This window comes from Ictidomys tridecemlineatus, chromosome 4 (genome assembly GCF_052094955.1).
Source record: "Ictidomys tridecemlineatus isolate mIctTri1 chromosome 4, mIctTri1.hap1, whole genome shotgun sequence".
Classification (NCBI taxonomy): Eukaryota; Metazoa; Chordata; class Mammalia; order Rodentia; family Sciuridae; genus Ictidomys; species Ictidomys tridecemlineatus.
The window spans coordinates 22,538,939-22,560,930 of record NC_135480.1 but is presented as its reverse complement, the minus strand read 5'-3'; the positions used below and the strand labels follow the sequence as shown (position 1 = coordinate 22,560,930).

Genomic DNA, 21,992 nt, shown 5'->3' with positions numbered 1-21,992 from the left:
TTTTTCCCAAAATTACTGATTTCTGTTTATTTTGAGAAATATATTTACAGAAGACTCCGAGAAATGTGAACCTAATTTTTTAATTTTTATTTTTATTTATTTATTTTTTGTAGTTGTTGATAGACCTTTATTTTGTTTATTCATATGTGGTGCTGGGAATCAAACCCAGTGCCTCACACATGCCAGGCAAGTGCACTACTGCTGAGCCACAGACTCAGCCCCCTAAGTTTTTTATTTGTTATTTATTTATTTTTAGTTGTAGATGGACACAATAACTTTATTTATTTATATTTTTATGTGGTGCTGAGGATTGAACCTAGTGCCTCACACGTGCTAGGCAGGTGCTCCTCCAATGAGCCCCAACCCTAGCCCTGACCCTAAATTTTATTATTAAAAAGGTGGTAGAACAGAAAGCTGCTGGGCTGGGATTGTGGCTCAGTGGTAGAGCGCCCGCCTAGCATGGGTGGGACCCAGGTTCGATCCTCAGCACCACATAAAAATAAAGGCATTGTGTTGTGTCCATCTATACCTAAAAAATAAATATTATAAAAAATAAAGAAAGAAACATGCTGGCATTTTTGTGTGAGGTGGCACAGTGTTAGAACCAGGCCTGCTGCACTACAGATGTCCTTATAAAGTTCAACTTAAGCAGGTGGTTTCCTACTTGGAAAAATAGGATTGTTCTTGTGACACTTGAATAATGTATGTGAGATCCCTTTGAAAATGCTAATGTGACATTGAAGCCATAATACATCCTAATGTTTCTTTCTTATGGTAATATTCCTTAAAGCAGCCAAATATTAATGTTTTTGAAAACTCCTAATTTCGAATGCTAAAGTTTCTGTTTCTTTTAAATTGGTTCATTCATCACAAACTTTTTAATTTTGTTTTTCTTTTTTTAAAATTTTTTTTTGTAGTTGTAGATGGACACAATGCTTTTATTTTATTTGTTTATTTTTATGTGGTGCTGAGGATTGAACCCATAGCCTCACGCATGCCAGGCAAGTGCTCTGCCACTGAGCTATAGCCCCAGCCCTTTAATTTTGTTTTTCAACCCAGGATTGGACCACTGAATTTAGTTTCTAGGAAATTCCCTAATTACAGAATTTTCTTTCATTATATCCAACTACTCCCGATTTCATCATGAAAATCTGATTTGAAACTCAACTTACAAAAATACTGAAAAATTAAATGGGAATATTTGTATACTAATGTGATACAATAGTGTTGTTTCACATTTTTCCATGTTAAAGACTATTCTGAACTCGAAATCTTTTAAATAAATAAATAATACTGAAATCTACTGTGGTTGTGTCTGAGTATGTTATTTGTATAACAACTGAATATTTCTAGAGACTTCTATTTTCCTTTGTCATTTTTTTTTTAATGTTGCCTTCTCTTACCTAATTCTGAAGACATGATTTCAGAGCCACATCTCTCTGGTTCAAACCCCAATTCTGCCACTTAATCTCTTATAATTCCATAGCAAAGTTATTTAAGTGCTTTGAGCCTCTGTTTCATCTGTGAATTGGGAATAAGACTAGTACTCACCTCGTTGAATACAATGTCTGTCAATCACTGTTATAATGCCTAAGTAGTATTTTCAGTATTTCACAGATGCAGAAGTTGAATATTTTAAAATATTGCTTCCTTGGTGGAGAGCTATTAATGGTTTCACATGTTTGGTTAATTCTTGTCTGCATGTTAAATGTTAGGACATAATACTGCTGAAAAGTAATGAGCCATCATTATAGGATCCTGTATACATTAAAATTTACAGTAACTCATAAAATTGATTCAGAGACAAAGGATTGTTGTTCAGTTCCCAAAACTTATAAACTCCTGATCTCCAAATGGCTTTTCTGCCACGTACTACTTCCACTTTGTAGAAGTCATTATTTTTTCTTTTAGTAGATAAAACAATATTCTGAAAAGGAGGTTGAGGTGATCAGAAAATTGTGAACATTTTAAAGAACTTTGTTTCTATTTTATTTTGAGGCAGGATCTTGCTAAATTGCCTAGGCTGAGCTGGAACTCATGATCCTCCTGCCTTAATCTCTTGAGTTGCTGGGGTTACAGGCACACCCCACTGTGTTTGGCTGTTCTTATTTATTTATTAAAAAAAAATCCTACATCAACAATGTTTGTATGCCAAGACAGCTTCAGAGATACCAATTAGGAGGCTACTGCCATATTCCAGGATAGGAATGCATGTGATTTGGATTAGCTGTCAAAGGCAGACCTAAGAAGTGACCACTAAGGTGGGAAAGAACGGAACAGGTGAGTGTAGGCGTGTGTGCGTGCGTGTGTGTGTGTGTGCACGTTTGAGTGAAAAACATATTTTGAATATGTTAAGTATGTGATGCTTGTTTTACTATTTTAAAATTAATTAAATTATTATTATTATTATTATTTTGACAGTGCTAGGGATCAAATCCCGATCCTCACACATACTAGTAAGTGCTCTATTACTAAGGTCTACCCCGTCCCTGGTCACTGGATCACTGAGATGTTTATTTTACATCTGAATGGAGATGCCAAGTAGGCATCTGGACCTCTAAAGATAAGCCTGGAAAGAGGCATTTGGAAGTCATCAGTCATCTTACAACTGATACTGGGAACCAAAGTACTGGATAAAATCATGTAGGAGGATTGTCCCAAGAAGAGAGCTGGGGTCTGAGCATAAGGGCACTGAATCATTTAGAGGCCAGTAAGAGGAAATGCCAGCAAAGGACTCTGGGAAAGAAGCAGCTAGTGAGAAAAATGGATTTCCCACTGCTAAATAATAGAATAGGAAAAGAACCGGGAATTGACCATTGGCTGCCTGTTGTATACCCAGTAGTTAGCTCAGTGACAGGCACATAATTAAAGTACAATTAATACGTGCTGAATGAATCTTTACTTCTACTTCTTTGTCAAACATTTGTTGGGTTCTTCTAGGGTTCCAGGCACTGTTCTAGGTCCTATAGATTCATAGCATACTGCCTCTAAACACAGATTCTTGTGTGGGCCATATACATGCATACATACGAGTCAAAACTACGTATTGCTATTTTATAATGCTTCGTGTTCCTTTCTTCTACCTTATCCTGAGGAAAATGGGACTGAATAGCTTGAGGGTACTGAGTTGGTGAGCAATGATGAGCTGGAATGTATAAATCTGGAGCTCTCCTGTAAGCAAAGATATTGGGAAGTGGTAGAAGCTGAAGGAGAGGGTGGTGGGACTTTAAAATGAAGAGGCAGCCGCATCCAAAGGTATCAAACTCTAAACAGAATGATGCCGACTTCATTCACATAACCGAATTCTACTAGACAACTAACGGTTATGAAGAACACTTCCAGCTTTATCACTGTACCTAATTTATCTGATAAGTGTGGAGAAAGAGTGGGGGGAGTGCACAGGAATATGGCTCAAAGTTAATATTATAAAACTATCAAGTTAGCCTCAAGATGAATTGAACTGTTACCCTTAGGATTACTACTCTGGAGTTCCTGCTTGAACAAAACAAACAAACAAAACCAACCAAACAAACAAACAAAAACCCAAAACCCAAAACAAAACCTTGAATCAGAAGGAAAAAACAACAACAACAAAAACTTGACTCACTAATGTGAGTCCAAATCCATGCCAGAAAAAAGAGAAAGTCTTGAAGAGAGGAAAGGAGAATTATGGGTAAAACACTTACACAACTGTCTTACACTATTTCTGAAACTTACTTTGCAGTCTTTCCGGAACATGTCTGAGGTACTTCAATGTCTTGGACTGCATACTTTTGTGACCCCGTTAACTTACACTGTTAGTTAGAGGAGAGGCATGAGCCACTCTGGCATGAGCTACCCCTGCAGCCAATAAACCGGCTTCCTGTTAATTTCTCAGGTGTCCAGAGTCATCTGTCCTAAATCATTCCCTGAAACTTCACTTTCTAGTCAGGTGAAGTGCAGGCACACCTGTAATCCCAGTGACTTGGGAAGCTGAGGCAGGAGGATCACAAGTTCAAAGCCAGCTTCCACAATTTTGCAAGGCCCTAACCAACTTAGAGAGACTCTGCCTCAAAAATTAAAAAGGGTTGGGGATGTGGCTCAATACCCGGTTCTAAAAAAAAGAAAGAAAGAAACTCCACTCGTTCACCCCACAAAAACGGGAGGCGGGGGATTACAGAAATCTTTCTTTAACCCACAGTTAGAAGGTAGGTTATCTTTCCAAAACTAATTGTTCTGCAAGCTGTATTCCTATGGTCCGTTTTTTCGTTTATCTTACGGCTCTTCTGCCGTTCTGAACTAGAGTTATCTGACTGCGGCAAGCTGTTTGCCTTGAACTCCAAGTAGTTGGGAACGACCAGTTATTTCATGCATAAAGCGGGTGGGAGGCCAAGCCTTTAGAAGAACCTGAAGTGTAACCACAGCGAATGTGTGCGGTGGGGAAAGGCACAGAAACAGGGTACTGCGAGCCTTTATCCGGAAAGACTACGGGAACCACGACCCCACACTAACGATACAGAACTGCTAATACAGAGGTGAAAATAAAACCAGGGCTCCACGCACACTCATGGCTCCATGCACACTTCCCATTCGCTGGCCGCTTCTCTGATCCAAAGTCTATCTTCAAACCAGGGCTAAATCAGGCTGGATCTGACTGGCCAATCAGAAAACCAGGACCACCGCAGCCAATGAGAAACCAGGGCGCTTTGGTGGGGTGAGACTTGCGGCCCGGGAGGGGAATCCTGTAGGTCTTGGTGAGGCGATTGGGCGGGACTGATACTTGATTGGCAGGTGAACGATCCACAGTCTTAGAACGGAAACGCCACACGGTACGTGCAGGTGGGGGTGTGGGCGGGGCAACAGACCTATCATTAGCCAATAGATGACCCACTACTAGCAGAGGGAAAGATAAATCACCAATGGCAGCACGTATATGGCGCCGTGGGCGGGGTTTAGGCTCAAAGGGTTCTACGAAAGGCGCGTGAGTGTCGTCCTCGCAGTCACAGCTGGCACCTCCTTCTGACTTCATTCATTCGGTTTTTTTTTTTCTTCCATTCACGGAGGTAGAAAGGCCTGCTCGAAAGCCATGGAGAGCGCTCTCCCTGCTGCCAGCTTCCTGTACTGGGTAGGCTTTGGCACCGTGGCCTACCTGTCCCTCCGCATCTCGTACTCGCTCTACTCGGCTCTTCGCGTCTGGGGTGTGGGTAACGAGGCGGGGGTCGGCCCGGCGCTCGGTGAATGGGCAGGTGAGTCGGATGCAGCGCCGCGCCCTCCCTCCTGCCCCGGCTCGCGGCTCGGCGGGGCCCGCTCTGACCAGGACTAGGGCTTGGCCTTCCCCTCCCCATCTTCCCTCGCCTTCCTCCCGCTCCTGTGTCCCGCTCACCCGCCCTATCTCCCTTAGCCATCTTACGGTTTGCTCAGACTTGTGGACTTTTAAACTACTAAATACGTTGCTGGCTGAACTCCGGGAATCTGAAGTGGGAATCTCACTTGGAAGGTGCGAGAAATCTGCCTTAACTCTGAGGGGCTTCTGTCTTTGAAGCCATTCCGGGTTCGTGGCTGCAGTCAGGCGGCTTCCTACTCACCTTGAGCCTCTCCTTCCGAGTGCTTTTAAAAGAAAAGTTTTTAAAAACAGACGCTGTGCTTAGGAGGAAAAGCCTTCGGTTGACTTGTTCCGAGTGAGGATGGGGCAAGGGGTGTGGAAGCGTTAAATTTCACCCTCTTTCGGATTTGTGGAACCTTGCCTCCTAACTGGAAATTTCATGTAATTTACAAAACCCCCTTTAAAAAAAATTCTCCCTAAACTTTTCTGGCGTTCAAATGAGTAGCAAAAGCTTATTGCTTTCTCAGAACAATCGCTCTTCACGTTGCAATCAGCAACATGGCAGAAGGTCGTTTGTGGGGAAAAGTATCCCTAGTTCCAGCCAACTGGAGGACTTTAAAAATGGAGGACAAAGGTCAGATTGGAGAATTTGGAAAAATTACTTGTTTTTGTTCTCCCTTTTTTTTCCCTCTTTTCCTGTCCCCCTCCTTTTTTCTTTATTTTCCCTCTGTTTTGGCTTTTTAAAAACAAAACAAAAAACAAAAAAAAACCCAAGCGTTTGCTTATGACATTCGTGGTTGTTCTTTGATGTGATTATTCATTTTGATGTTCACTTCTGATTTTATTGAACTTTGGTGTGGTTAGGGTTGCTTGCAGACTGAGCTTAAGTAAGGTACACGAATGTTATTCCATGTTATTTGTTCATTCAAAAACACTTAAAACAAGTTTATTGGGAAACATATAATAATGTTAACCTTTTGGGATAGCAGCCTACACATTAGGAGAAAACATACACAAGTAGGAATGGGTGTATAAAATCTTTCCCTGATGTAAGCAGCTATTGACATAACACTTCACAGTACTTGTTATTCTTTGATAGTATCAAAGAAAGACTTTGTCAACTTTTTCATATAATAATCAAATTATAATTTCAAAATTAACTTACCCAATTTCTTAGTTGTTGGTTTGGAAAAACTTGTTTGTGGACTTTGTCAACAGTTACACAAGATACTAAAGCTATGGAGAATCAATTATCAAGATAAAAATTTGTGGGCTGGGGATTTGGCTCAGTTGGTAGTGCACTCGCCTGCCATGCGCCTGGGGCGCTGGGTTCGATCCTCAGCACCACATACAAATAAAATAAAGATGTTGTGTCCACCGAAAACTAAAAATAAATATTAAAAAAAAAGATAAAAATTTGTAATTTCCAATCAAAGAATAGTGTAACTAAATTTTAAACTATTTAAAATAGTAATTTAAATATTACTATTTAAAAGTAATAACAATTTTAATAACTTTTAAACTATTTAAAATTGACCATACTAATAACTCAAATAGTTAAGTCCAAGTCATCTATATGTAATGCCTTAGTAAAAGTCAAATAATGTAACATTGTCATTTCATTGAAAACATTTGGCCCCAGGGGAAGGAAATTGATAAATAAGAGAAGAGTTTATATAGCATTTAGAATTAAAACATTGGGGCAGCAGAGAAGATCATGGTATACCCTGGATTATTGGAGAATCTTAATTTTTTAAGTTTTTAAACAGAAGCAGTGATCAAATTGGTATTTATAACATTATTTACATGTGGCCTGGATCTACAAAAAATAAAATAAAACAAAACCCTCTACTTCCTTAGTCTCTCCAAACAGGGAACCTTTTAAAAATAAAGGAAATTAAGATCAACACATTTTAAACAGATTCTTCACATCAATTGGAGGTGGTGGTGGACACTTGAGTAATTAGGGTTTAATTACCTAAAAATTAGGTAATTTGTTTAACCAAAGTTATGATTTTTACAACTAATCTTTATGTGTAAATAATACTAATAAGATGTCTACTTTATAAAACAGTCTGTTTATTCCTGTGCCAGCCTGGTGGGAGATAGTATTTGGGAGGCATTGCTTAATTGTACTACTCATTTAATATTTTCCTCAGTAATGTGTATTGAATTGATAGTATATTTTTATTCTTGTTATTCTTAAATCTCTTCATGTGAGTAAATTTAATTTTCCTCAGATTTGGAATCTGAAGTTCAGGGACTGTGGATTCTCAGTTTTTTTTGTTTCCCACAGTAGCTTGCACATTCAGATATGAGTTCTTCTAAACTTAAACTTGGGGGCTGGGGATGTGGCTCAAGCAGTAGCGTGCTCTCCTGGCATGCGTGCGGCCCGGGTTCGGTCCTCAGCACCACATACAAACAAAGATGTTGTGTGCGCCGAAAACTAAAAAATAAGTAAATATTAAAATCCTCTCTTAAAAAAAAAGAAATAAACTTGGAAAACCCCTGAAATACAAGTATGCTTTGCCATCAATAAAAATATTCTAGGCCACAGATTCACAATACCTTTATTTCATTTATTTATTTTTATGTGGTGCTGAGGATTGAACCCAGTGCTTCATATATGCTAGGCAAGCACTCTACCACTGAGCTACAACTCCAACCCAAGGCCACAGGTTCTTTAGTTAAGTTTTTAACACCATATACTCCTTACTCTTCACCGTCCCCCCCCCCCATTCCTCTCCTTTAATTCCTCATCAGGAGTTCAATCAACTTCTAGTTCTCTCTCCAGTCATATTCCCACTCAAGTGAATCACATTGGTTCTACTGGGCTCCTAGTAGGTAGGTTTAGCCAATCTAGAGGGTAGGACTCTTTTGCCTGGCATACAGATACTGTATTTCTTGAAAGAACAAAGAGATCCCATGAAAGTGGAGCTTCAGTAGTTTGAATAAGTAACCAAAAGACTGTGTAATAAGTAACCAAAAGATTGCCAATGAAGGTAGTCAGTTCTTACTAAGGAGAGAACTGTCATTACTGCTGATCAGTAAAGAATGTAATCTGTAGAATTTGGTTTGAACATGGATAAACTTTGCATTTACTTGGCACTTTCTATCACTGGAGATCATTAAAACAATTTCTATTGAAACAGAGATGATAGATACAAGGGCAAGGTAAGCATACTTCCAAACTCAAGATATTTGATAACTTTAAACATTAGACGGCACTCTGAATGCCTGTTTTAGTTTTGAATGGAGAAGGTATTGCTCCAGATAGCAAAGAATAAATTATCCACTAATTATTTTATTAGTTAGATTTTTTAAAAATACCTTATTGAGATGCTATTCATATACCATACAATTTATCCATTTAAAGTGTACAATTTAAGATTTTTATTATGTTCACAGGATTGTGCAGCCATCCTCAGATCCACTTTCAGAACATTTCATCCTCTGTCTTATACTCCATTTGCTCTCACTGCCTAACCCCTATCCACTCCTTCCCTAGGCAGCTGCTTTGCTACGTGGATTTGCCTTTTGTGCACATTTCATATAAATGGAATCATTCAATATGCATTTTTTGTGTGTGACTGGCTTTTTTCATTTAGCATAATATTTTATTTTATTTTTAATATTTATTAGTTTTTTTAGGTGGACACATAAATCTCTTTATTTTATTTTTATGTGGTGCTGAGAATCGAACCCAGTGCCTCACGCATGCCAGGCGAGCGCGCTACCACTTGAGCCACATCTCCAGCCCCAGCATGATATTTTAAAGGTGCATCCATCTTATAGCATGGAATCATTTTTATTGCTGAGGAATATTCTGTTCTGTGGAATGAGGTTAGATTTCACGTAGGGCCTTCACCTCTGCATTTTGCTCTCTGCATATCTGCATTAGCAAATCCTCAAGGTGTTGCAGCTTTGGGTGCTGATGGAACTCATCTAGATCTATAATAGTCCAAGGTTTTTCTAATTCAGTGGTTCCTGAGCACTTATAAAGGACATGTTGTGCTGGAGTTCTCTGGAAAAGCCATTCATCAAAATTGCTTAGCCAAGCTCCAGCAATCAAAGGATTTCCAAGATTACCAGTCTGATCACATTGTGTTTGCACATTAGATACATATATAGGATTTACCTGAAATGGCTCAAGACTGCTGAAGAAATCAGAACTTATCAATAGGGCCTTTCTTTAGGATTTGAGATATCACATGATTTGAAGAACTACATATGAAATGTTAATTTTTAAAATTGGCAAACCCAGAGGAATATTAATAACCACCATTTGTTGAATACTTGAAGTATGCCAGGCACTTGACAGATATTGTCTCAAATCTCTCTTTGAGCTGTACTCCATTTCCCCTGTGAATAAGGAGGAAATGAATGCTTAGTTAAATAATTTCCCTCATCTTTAGTTTCACAGATGGAGAATTGCAGATAGGAGTTGAAGCAAAGTTACCCATTCTGTAAGATCCTCATGCTTGTGGTGATGATTGGCTTATAGACTGGATGAGTTGGGAGTGGATTTCTTTATACCCTAGGAACTTTATTAAAAACTTTTTGAGGGCTGGGGATGTGGCTCAAGCGGTAGCACGCTCGCCTGGCATGCGTGTGGCCTGGGTTCGATCCTCAGCACCACATACAAACAAAGATGTTGTGTCCACCGAAAACTAAAGAATAAATATTAAAATTCTTTTAAAAAAAACTTTTTGATTCAAGGCACACTCTAAAATTTGCACATGCTTATCTTTGGAAGTATTGCAGAATAGTTGGTTCATTTTAGAATCACGTGGCTGCTGATTTTCTTCAGATTTGTAATCATGAATCTTGTTGAACATTGGAAGGTCACTGAGAGGCTTAGTAAAGCAAATGGTTGGACTGTTATATGTCTGGACTTCAAATATTTTCTGTTTATGATGCCAGCATTCTCCAATAAATTAGTGATTCCCTAGAGGTATAGCTTGGTGAATATAGCATGCTCCCTATTGACATTCAGAAAGTCCTAGTATCAGGGAGTAGGTATCTGTTTTTAATAATGAGCTGATGTTGTCATAGTACCCATTATAAGGACCATGTTTTTCAAAAAATCAGAGCAGGTGAAGTCATAAAAGTTCTTCAGTACTTATTCATTCTGCATTTTAGCTCTCAAAAGGGAGTCCATGTGCCTAAATGGGTCAAGTTCTCCAGATTGGAGTTAGCAGGGCAACCTTAAAGTTCTGGCGCCAGAGGCTATGAAAGAGGAAGTGGATCAGCTAGCTAGCAGACCTGGATGCTCTTTGGAGGGATCAAGAGGGATGTGTCGCAGAGTTAGAGATTTAGTCCCTGTACTGTGATTTAGAATCTTTCTCCCCTTACCCTCACGGGCCTCCTTGTCCCTGTCCTGCCTTTTCTGTTTTCCTTCCTTTATGTGCAACACTAACTTTCCTATTTAGAAATCAAACATTGGACCTTGGGGACCCAAACCTATACTTGGATGCTAGCTCTTGTATTATTAGCAGGTTTCATAGGATTGTTGTAAAGGTAAATGAAAATACTTATTTTGTGTAAATCATGTTAACTGTGCCTGGCACAAGGTGTGTAATGTAATATTATTTGCCTTACTAGCCTTATGAGCTAATTGCCAGAATAAGGCTTAATAAGAAAAAGGAAGGTGGATGATCTTCAGAAAACAGAGATTACTGTTGCCACTGCATCTGAGAGTGTTGGGCTTCAAAACTGATTTTTGTTTTAATTGGTTGAATTGAGTATAATGTATTTATTTCAGTTTCAGAAAAAAAAGGTCCTGATTTTAGATAATGAAATTTATAAGTCCAGAATACATGGTAAATGGATTTGAATAGATAAACTGTAATACCATTAGATGCTATTTATAGAAAAGTGTAAGTTAAAAGATGTTGAAAAAAATAGTGGATCTTTTATTTCATTTATATCCTTGTGATCCTTAGCAAAAAATCAAAATACAGCAGTTCATATGCATGTTTCTGTGATAGATTGAGATTAAGGCTGAGGAGGCAGGGCAAGCAAAACCTTGGGGGAGTGTGTGATATTACACTTTTCATTTGCCCATCTCTCTGGAGTGCTAAGGTCCAAAGAGATGACAAACAGTAATCAAATGTACACATTGTGGAAAGAACATTTGCTTGGTTCTGTGAGAGTTTGTGGGGGAGGTAATAGAGCTGCCCTTGGGAAGCTTTACTGAGCTGAGATCTGAAGGTTAAGTGTGAGATAGCTCCATGTAGAGTGCAGAAGGAACAGAAAGAATAGCATTCTTTTTTGGGGGTGGTATTGGGGAATTGAACTCAAGGGCACTTAACCACTGAGCCACACCCCCAGCCCTATTTTGTATTTTATCTAGAGACAGGGTCTCACTGAGTTGCTTAGCGCTTCGATGTTGCTGAGGCTGGCTTTGAACTTGTGATCCTCCTTCCTTAGCCTCCCAGACTGCTGGGATTACAGGTTGTGCCCATCACACTCAGCTGAGGCAGGAAAGAGCTCGGAAACAGTGGGCATGATGTTGCATGGGCTTGAGAGGAAGGAAGGCGTCACCAAGCAGGGCCCTTTCATCTGTGTCCTAAGAGTGATGGGAAGCAGTTGGGGGGATTTGAAGCAGAAGGATAATGTTGTTGAGTTTGTACTTATGAAGAGAATTTCACCATTGTGAGTAGAATTTCACCATTTCTTTCTTGGGGAAGAATCAAATCACTGTGGTATGGGAAGTTTTCTTTGCCAGGGACTGAGTGATGGGGTTGTTGAATGAACCCTGGAACCGGGTTACAGCTTTCTCAAGGTAACTAAGCCTGCCACAAATCCCTATCAGAAGGAATGTTTTGTTTGATATTTTGATATATATATATATTTTTTTTCCTAGCAAGGCAAGACTTGCTATCTCCAACTGTCAATTCCAGGGATACTGTCTGCTTTCTAAAAAGTTACTTTACTACCATCAAGTAAAATTATTTCTATTTAAATAACTCAGTCATAGGAGGAAAGGAGGCAAGGCTAGACAATTTAAGAAGTTGAACTGATACGCTTTGGAGTCAGCGGGCACAGGCAAGCTTTGCTGCTCACTAAGCTCTTTGACTTTGGGTAAAAATGGTCAGCCTCTGAGCTTCCTTCATCTTTTAAATGGGAATGATGGTTTTCAGGATTATTGTGATTATTATGAAATAAGATGTAAATGAGGTTCGCATGTAGTCTTTGCACATTTTTATGGATACCAAATAACATGTTTAAGAACATTTTTTATTTGTATAAAGTACTCTTATTAGACAAAAAGGAATTATAGTTCACTCAGTTGACTGTGGAAAAAGCTGAAGTTAGAAACAGATAAATTAGTAGATGACTAATATGCCTGCAGAAGAGTTACTGGTGAAAGATTTACTATCAGTTCATTTATTTGTGACTCCTCTTTAGTAAATCTTAGATAGGGTAGACTTAGAAAAATTTGGATAGGTCCAATTATTCAGTTACATTTGAGAAAACCTTTCAATCCTTTTTGAGTCTTCTCCATGTGTAATGTGTTAGGAAAGCCCCTTGACTCCAATTTCAGGATAACCAGAGTCCACTCATTTCTAAGCCATCAAGAGCTCTTGCCCTAATAACAGTAATAGCCTCCTGTCTATCCACCTTTGCTCCCCTATGGTTGATTGTCATACAGTAGCCAGAGTGATCTTTAGAAGACTCTGGTCAGATCATGTGATGCTTGCCCCGATCTCTCCAGTAGCTTCTCATCCTACTTGAATTAAAACCTGAAATCCCATCCTGTGATATTAAACAAGGCTTTAAAACCATTTGCCTCCTTTTGCTTCTGACCTCACCTTCACCCACTTTCCCTCTTACTCCTGCCCTTCTAGCCACACTGACCTCTTATTTGTTTCTTTTCTTTTCTTTTTTTTTTAACATTTGAGCCACATCCTCGGGCCTTTTTTTATGTTTTGTTTAGACACAGGGTCTTGCTGGTGCCTAGGGCCTCACTAAATTGCTGAGGCTGGCTTTGAACTTGCAATCCTCTTGCCTCAGTCTCCCAAGCTACTGAGATAACAGTCCTGTGCCATCACATCTGGCTTCATTGTTTTTTGAACAGACCTGGCATTGCTATCTTGTGTCCTTGGCCCTTCACCCTCACCCTGCAGATAGTCACATAGCTGACTCTCATTCAAGCCTTTGTTCAAATATCATCTTCCTAAATGGAACCTACCATTTTACCTTTAAAAAGACAGTCCTCTCTCCCATACCCCCAACTTGATCTCTTTTACCCTGCTCTACTTTTCTTTTTTGTTAGCATCCGTTCTCATCTCCTGTCCTGTATATTTTGCTTTTTTATGATGTTTCTTATTTTTAGAAGTAAGCACTATGAAGGCAAGGATTGTCTTTTTTGTTCACATATTAATCTCAAGCACATAGGACAGTGCCTGCACACAGTAAGTTTTTGCCGGAGTCCGGCTGCAGCATAATAACCGGGGGGTGACAAATAACTTCTGTAGATTGATACAGCAGGAATAGGAGCCGTTTATTGTAGGACAACAGAGCTATTTATACATTTTGCACAGCTTATCTTAATTAGCATAAACTAGATACATCAGTCAACCAATAAGGAATCTCCACACTTAATGGCTCGCTTTTGTTACTTCTCAAACCACTCCCTCTGGCATTTTGCCAGGCACCATCCAGACTTGTTTACGAACTCTTCATTCCCCTGGCAAAATACCACGTGTTATTTTGACTTGTCTACAGACCTTAACAAGTTTTGACATGTAATCGTTGAATAAATGCAAATATCAAGTTATTCAGTATATTTGAGATTAAGAGCTAATGTATTTTTATGGATTATCTTTCTACATTCCCTTAAGTTTGAATAGTGACAAATTTAAGAATGTTGGTCTTTCAAAAATGAAATTATTTAGTCTTAAAACAGAATACAGACTATAGGCAGAAGTTGTCCTAGTATAGGCTCTGGAGCTGGCTTACCTGCTTTTTGAATCCTGGCTTTGACAGTTACAAGTTTGTCACCTTGACTTTGTGTGTCTGTTTCCTCATTTGTAAAATCAGGATCTATTTGGTTTGCAGTTCTGATTAAATGAGGTTAAGTGATTTAGTGGGTGTGAACACTTAGAACAACACCTGACATAGTAAATGCTGATATTATGTCTGTGGAGATGTCCATCTTCTCTTTTTTAGACTTTTTCTTGAATTTCTAATGACTTGCTGTATATATATATCCCTCTGGGTAGTGATGACAGATTTAATCTTAGCATGTTTAAAATTCATCTCTCCAACTTGTTCTAAACTTCCTATTTTTGCTAATTATATCACCACCTTGCTTATCACCCAGGTCTTTATTAGAGACTACAAATTCAGGTGCCTCAGGCAGGTAAAGGAAATGAGAGGAGTGGCCAGAGGAGGTGCATATGGAGAGATGTTTGGCTGCTCAAGGGTGGTGTGCTTGGTGCAACCACCACTCAGATCACCCTTCAGTGATGTTGATGTAGACTTTGAAGCTTTCTTACAAGAAGCCCAGATCTAGATTTTCATGTGGAGAGTTTCTTAAATTTTTAAGGTTCATGCAAATTTCTCAGATTTATTGTGTGGGCTAAATGTATTATCCTAAAGGGCCAAATTCAGCAAGTGGCCAGTTTGCTTCTTGAATTCCTAGAATCATGCTTTCCCACAGTTGGACAGGAAATTGCCAAGTCATACTGAATCTGCCATCACAGGCTCTTTTGCATCTACATTGCCCTAATGCATTTCCTACTTACCAATTGTTATACACCCTCTGTATTAACTTTAGTCTTGCAAAAATATCTCCAGTAGATTACTTGTTAAACTTTACATACACACACAAAAAAAACTTTGGCATCTAAGCAAACATCAAGCTCCTCAGTGCATTTTGAACCTGCTCTTGTGTCTTCTTCTGGTGACTTCTCCAATATGTATTCTTCTTTGGGTGAGTAGCTCATGTCCCGGACCCTCCCACCACCTCCTGTAAGGAAAACCTTAGTAGGTTTCCTTGACTGTTCGATGTTGGTTGTACTGCCTGAAGTGCCCTTTCTCCTGTTCCACATTCTTTCTCACGGTAAAATTTTGTGAGATTTTACCCATATTTTAGGGTGCAGATTATGAATTTTTTTCCTTGGACTGCCAGATGGCAGTCATTATGTACTTTTGGAGCTCTGATAATGACTGTTCTTTTATGTGAGTTTACTTTTTTTTCCTATTCACATTTGTTACCTTAGTTGTAAGGTACATGAGGGCATGCGTTTGTTCTAAACACATTGTGGTACTGGGGCTTGATCCCTGGGGCACTGTACCACTGACCTACATCCCTAGCCCTGTTTATTTGGAGAAAGGGCCTCACTAAGTTGCCTCAGTCTCCTGAGTAGCTTGGATTACAGGATGTTCTACTGTGCCCAGTTCACCTTTGTTTTAAATTTCCCAACTGAAAAGATAGACTGGAATGAAGCTAAGACTTTTGGGTAAGCAAAGACTGGTTACAGAGTTATAGAAACAGGGCTATGAAAATAGCTTTGAAAGTGTGAAATGCAGCTAAGATCAAAAATTTTTCTTGAGTGGCATTGAGGTAACAAGCTAACCTTTCTTCATCTGTGATTTTAGGAAACTGTTATAGAGCACTGAACATTCTGCTGACTTAATAAAATTTAAATATTAATACATTTTGTTTATGTATTACTTGTCTCTAGATCTTCATTACAAAACTGTTGCAAATAGACTTTCTTTTAATAAGAAAAAATTTTCCAATTAAAATTTCTGTAAAACTTTGCTAATTGGGAATGCTGAGATAAACTAGTGAAAAATTCAGTTCTAGGAAATGTAGGTCAAAATGTAGTTTTTTATTTGGAAGGCCTAATGAAATAAACCCAAACCTTCTAGAACCTTCAGACTTTTAAAAATTATTGGAGACGTAGCCAATTCCCTGGAAAATTTCTTTTGATTGTAAAGACATGGAATGGTGAGTATATAGAGCGAATAATTGCAAAAAAATTAAATATAGAACATTGAATATATAGTTTATTTGCTTCATGGAAAGAAGCAAATACTACAGTTAGTTGACAGGATTTACAAAAGTGCAGTTAGTCATTTTGTAAACTTGAGAAAATGGAAGGGTTGTCAAGAGGTAGGAAAGAACAATGATAGAATAACTGAACTGGAAGAATTGTTAGCAACCTCTTTAGTTGAACCACGAGGAAAACATGAACAGGAAGAAATGATAACTTGCTCACAGTCATGCATCAGTTAGACAGTGGCAGACAAGATAGTTCAATGGTGAAGGGCAGAAACTGGTGGCTATACCTATGGTAGATTAAATGCTGGGAGTGATGAGAAGCAGGCTCTGACAGCAGGGTAGTGAAGAGAGTAGTCAGGGACAAAGTAGAGGAAAAGCGGAGGTGATTTGTGGTACCTGTTGAACTTTCTCAGTCTGAGATGCCCCAAAATCCAAAAGTCTTTGAACATATTGTACATGGTACTTGAAAAGCTCAGATTTTGGAGCATTTCAGATTTCAGGTTTGTGGTTGAAGGATGCTCAGCTGGTAAAGTTTATGCAAATATCCTAAAATCTGAAAAACTCCGAAATCTGAAACACTTCTGATCCGACTTTTGGAGGCCCAGCCTGTAACAGTGAGAAGGCTGGCCACACATTCCTGCAACTGATATGAGGAAAAAAATGGCCTTTCAGACAAGAGTCTGAAGGTGTAAAGAAATGATTTGTACCTCTGTAGTCCTGAGGGCACCCTTATACCACATGCTCTTGGTATACCCTATCTAGACATTAGGAGTGGGCGAATTTGTTCATTTTATGAAGTGGTACGAGTGAAGTTGTTTGCTCCAATATCTCTTAACTACAGTCTCAGTCCAAACCACTGATAATGTTGACACTGACTTGCCAAAGAAATATATTGTTTTAGTGAATGCTTCTCAAGGTGGCCAGGAAAGGATAGAGTATCTTTTAGAAATTTAAATAAACAGTTTTAAAGTTCCCTTAACATTTTTATTATGTATAAGACTCATTCTCCAGATTGGTTTTTCTCTAATGACTGACATTAACTGCTCACAGCCAAGATAGCTTCCAGTAGAAATATTACCAGGCTTGTTTTAATGATAGCTGAAATTCCAGTCCTGTCACATAAACAGTGCTAATGCAATCAACAACCTCCCCTAATCTTGCACATTCAATCTTATACTTTTGCTTTGGAACAGAGAGCCTGCTATTGCTTATCTGTTGTTGCAATTCTGTCATTGCCTGATGTGTGAAAGGAAGTGATAATGTGTAGATAATGTGAAGAAAAACAAAACCAAACCCCCATGGGGTGGACAACATTCACACATTGTAAATTAAGGGAAGCTGAATTTAAGAAATGTTGACATCTTAAATGATGACATCTTAATTTACAAAGTCCTTTCCAAGTGTTTTTGAAGGATGTCCACAGAAACCCTGTGAGGCAGGTTGAGATTGGCTTTGTTATTTTCACGTAATATACCAGGATAGGGGGACATACAGTGAGGGGCTTATGGGTTACACAGCTAATAAATGGCAAAAGAAATTGAATTTAGGTTTTCTGACTTCAGGCTCCATGTTCTTTGCAATTTACTGCCAGAGTTCCTGAGTAAGGGTGATTTATTGCAATTTGGAATACTTGCACAAGAGCTCACAAGTTGGAGTGTTCCTCATATGTTGCTTAACTGTAAAAGGTCTGTTTATGTCATGGCAATAGACCAAATACACTGGTGGTAAAGAATCAGTCAGGTGTACTTGTTAAAAATAGATTGTAGGATTTCGCTACAGACCTACTACAAAATCTCCAAGCAAAGAATAGTTATTCTCAAGATATCATGCAATTTGGGAAACAGGGTACTATGGTCAAGCTAATCCTAGAAGAAGGCGGGAGGTTATCCATGCAGACTTTTTTAGCCAAGTATCTATTCTTGATTAATAATAGATACTTTTTGGTTAATGATAGTGTTAAAACTTATAATGATTTCTGTAATTAACATTTTCTCATAATTATTATAGTTAAATAGTAATTTAATTTTAAGATTAAAAAAAAAACACTTGGAACTTCAGCATATGCCTATGCAATGAGAGCAGTAGGTAGCAGGCCCAGTATTTCCTGGTCTTTATCAGTTGAGGACAAAGGACTCAATAAGAATGGTTTTGGGTAAATGCAGAATAATAATAGAATGCAGAATAATAATAGAAGATTTTGTTCCTTGCTTGTTTTGAACCCAGAGGTGCTTAACATGAGCCCCATGTTTTTGTTTTGAGGCAGAGTCTCACCACGTTGCTTAGGCCTTCCTAAGTTGTTTTAAACTTTCTATCATCCTGCCTCTACTTCCGCCTCCTGAGCTGCTGGGTAGAAGTTTTAATTTGCTTTTGGTTTAAGTGGGTCCATAGAAGCATAGTTGAGGGCTTTATAAACTTAACCATATAGAATTGTGATTTTTTTTGGGCTGGGGTTTTGACTTGGTGGTAGAGTGTTTGTCTAACATGTGTGAGGCACTGGGTTTGAGCCTCAGCACCACATAAAAATAAATGAATAAAACAAAGGTATTGTGTCCACCTATAACTAAAACTTAAAAAGAATTTTTTTTTTAGTGGCTCTCTTAGTTTATTTTTATTACATTGAGACAAAAGAAAGTTTTAAGTCTGTTTTCTTTCCTTATTAGTGCAATTTCAAAAATTATCTTTGTTGTGAAATTATTAATATAAGATACTTTTTGATAGTGATTCTTAAGGAGACAGTAGACTGGAGAGACTAATCCAATCAATTTATTTATTTATTTTTGAGTCCTACAAATGATGAGTTATAAAGGAAAATTCCTGTGCTCTATTGTATGGTCAGGAGAGATAGGCAGACAACACCAGCTTAGCTGTAATAAGGTGAGCATCTGGATGACCTTTGTAGTGATTAAGCAGTGGAGTTGGGTCATTGATTCAGCACAAATATATCCATTATGTGCTGATTATGTAGCATACCCAGTGAACATAATGTGAGTGAGAAATCCATGGCCTCTACCTCATTGGTGTAGCACAGGACGCACATATTACATACTCAACTCCAAAAAATGTAAAAGGAGCCAGTTATATTGGCAGTAACTTAGTTCAGGAGCTTACAGATGTTTTTTGACAGGGGTGGGGGATCGTAACATTTAATCCAACTCATGGAAGAACAGTAGTAGAAAGAAGGGGATAATGTTCACAATGGTAATAAGATGATGTTTATTAAAAACTTTAACATAGATCAGATCTTACTCTAACTAACTGAATTAAATAATTTAACCAATAAGGTAGGTCTTGCTAATATTCCCATTTTACCGAAAGAAAATGAAAATATAAACACGTTGAGCAATTTGATTAAAGCCCCAGGGCTCTTAAGTGGAGGTTTAAACAAGTCTGTCTCCTTGAATGTCCTCTCTTAGCCACTACACTAAACTGCATTGACAAATTAGACAGGGTTGGGTGAGGAGGGTTGGGCACAGGACAGTATTTTGGCAGAAAGAACACCTTGGGTAAAGACTTTGATGTAGGAGAAAACATTAAAGGAACTGGAGTCTGCTGCATCTGAAAGTTCTAAGAGAGTGGGAAGAGATAAAAGTAGAGAAATATAGAAAGGAGGCCAGACCCTAAAGGACCTGGAGGCCACATAAGGGTTTATTTATCCTAAGGACAGTAAAGTCTTGGGTAGAATTTAAACAGCAGAATATCATGATTAAATTTATACTTTGGATGATTTAATTTGATATTTTGGAGAATGGGTGTAGAGGGAATATCCCTGGAGATGAGGAAATCACCAGGAAATTGGTGGAGGTAAACCAGCTATTGAGGGGTATTGGTTTAGGTAAAGGGAACAGGGGCAGGAACTGAAAGAGGGAGTCAGATGAGAGATGGGAGGTGGAGGTCATGGGTTCTTACTATAACTTTATGATTTTGGAGGAAAGGGAGATAGCGGAGTCCAGAAGGACTGGGAGGTGTTGGGGCTTTAGGCACTGACAAAATACAAAGAAAATGGGGCAGGCTTTGGGAAAAAAATGAGGTTAATTTCTGACAGTTTCTGTGTGTATGTCATGCATTCTTACTATAGATGAGCACCAAACTGAGCCAAATGTGTTCCAAAAGTTCCATGCCTCAGTCCTTTGTTTCAGCCATCATTTATAATTGTCCTAAATTATATGCTGTAGTTTATAGTCTTTAGAAAAGTTTGGAGCCTCAACATGTAATATTTTAGGAAAGAGAGCATTATATTTAAACACTCTTGAGTGTAGCACTCTATGCTGTAGTTTGGTGGTAAATTTACTATTTCCTTTTTTGGACAGGAAGTATAGTGGAATGTGCTCTAGATTATCACAAGACTAGAGTCCTTGTCCCACTTATTAGTAAAGTTGTGGAATTTTTGATCAACCATTCTATTCTTTTCATCTGTCAGATTTGTCTAAAAATCCTCACCTTGTCTGTCTTCAGAGAAGAGTCTTTGGGAATAGTGTAGAAAGTACAAAGCATCATGCATATACAAGGTTTTGGCCTTTCCCCTCACTTCTCTTTTTAATTAGAAACCTAGAAATAGAATTGCCCCATGATTTGATAAAATTGTGTGAGGTTCAGATCACTTCAATTTTATTTTGGGATCAGCTGCAACTTTGTCGTGATCAACACCTGATTCTCTTTTTGATGTGATTATCTAATATATGTCAATTTTAGAATATAACTAAAACAGATTTTTTCCTATAACTTTGTTAATTTTAGAATATAACTGGGAACAGATTTTTCCCTATAACTGTGTTTCTGAACCAACTAATTTAACCACTGTGTTAAAGAAGTACCTTAAGCTTCAACTTCATTTTTAATTTTAGTTTTATTTATTTTTTTTTTGTAGTTTTAGATGGACAGTATGCATTTATTTTGTTTCATTTTTATGTGGTGCTAAGGATTGAACCCAGTGTCTTATGCATGCTAGGCAAGTGCTCTGCCACTGAGCTATAGCTCCGGCCCCCTTAATTTTATTTTTTTTGCAGTACTGGGGATTGAAGCCAGAGTATTAATACTAGGCAAGCACTCTACCACTGAGCTATACTCCAGCCCTCAACTTTATTTTTAATATATATAACAGGTATGGAAATGGGCTAATATATAGTTAAATTATTGTTAGTACAGTGTCATTTTAACTACAGTATAATTGGAAGATTTTCATAGCTTGACATAACTGTTCCATTATGATATTAAGAAGCATTAGAAGAGATGATTATAAGTTCCTGTCATTTCTCAATTCCCCACTGTTCTCATTTCAGGTAAAGAGCATTCATGTTCTTTCAAGATTTTATAATATCATCTTTACTTAAGGTAGATTCTTACGGATTGTAACATTGATGACACACTAGGGCCTTTCAGGTATCTAAAGCAGAAGTATCACCTTTGATGTGAAAAAATATTTTCTTTAAAAAAACAAACTTGTAGTTTTTTTTTTTAAAGAAAATAGCAAAGATTAGGACTCCATAGTAACATTCATGTCCCCTAATAATATTTCCTTCAACATATATTCTTTGAAAATTGTGAATTTTTAAAAATTTTACAAATTATATGTTAATATTTCTGTGAATGGAAACATTTGCTTTTCTCTTTTTGTGTCCCTATTGTAGTTTGTGTTCTCCCAGAAACATGTTGAGACAGGAATTAAAGTATACT

The 21,992-nt window shown here is 38.1% G+C and overlaps 1 protein-coding gene across 2 annotated transcripts in view; it reads left to right on the top strand.

Moving 5' to 3' along the window:
• Positions 1–4,913: 4,913 nt before the first annotated feature.
• Hsd17b12 (hydroxysteroid 17-beta dehydrogenase 12) overlaps positions 4,914–21,992 on the top strand; it is a 148,185-nt gene continuing 131,106 nt past the window's right edge. The window contains exon 1 of one of the 2 annotated variants that reach the window (XM_005330041.5): positions 4,914–5,225. In XM_005330041.5, the coding sequence (XP_005330098.2) occupies positions 5,066–5,225 (160 nt within the window). In that variant the 5' untranslated portion in view covers positions 4,914–5,065. The remainder of the gene's footprint in view (positions 5,226–21,992) is intronic. The other variant, XM_078046203.1, reaches the window with a different exon arrangement.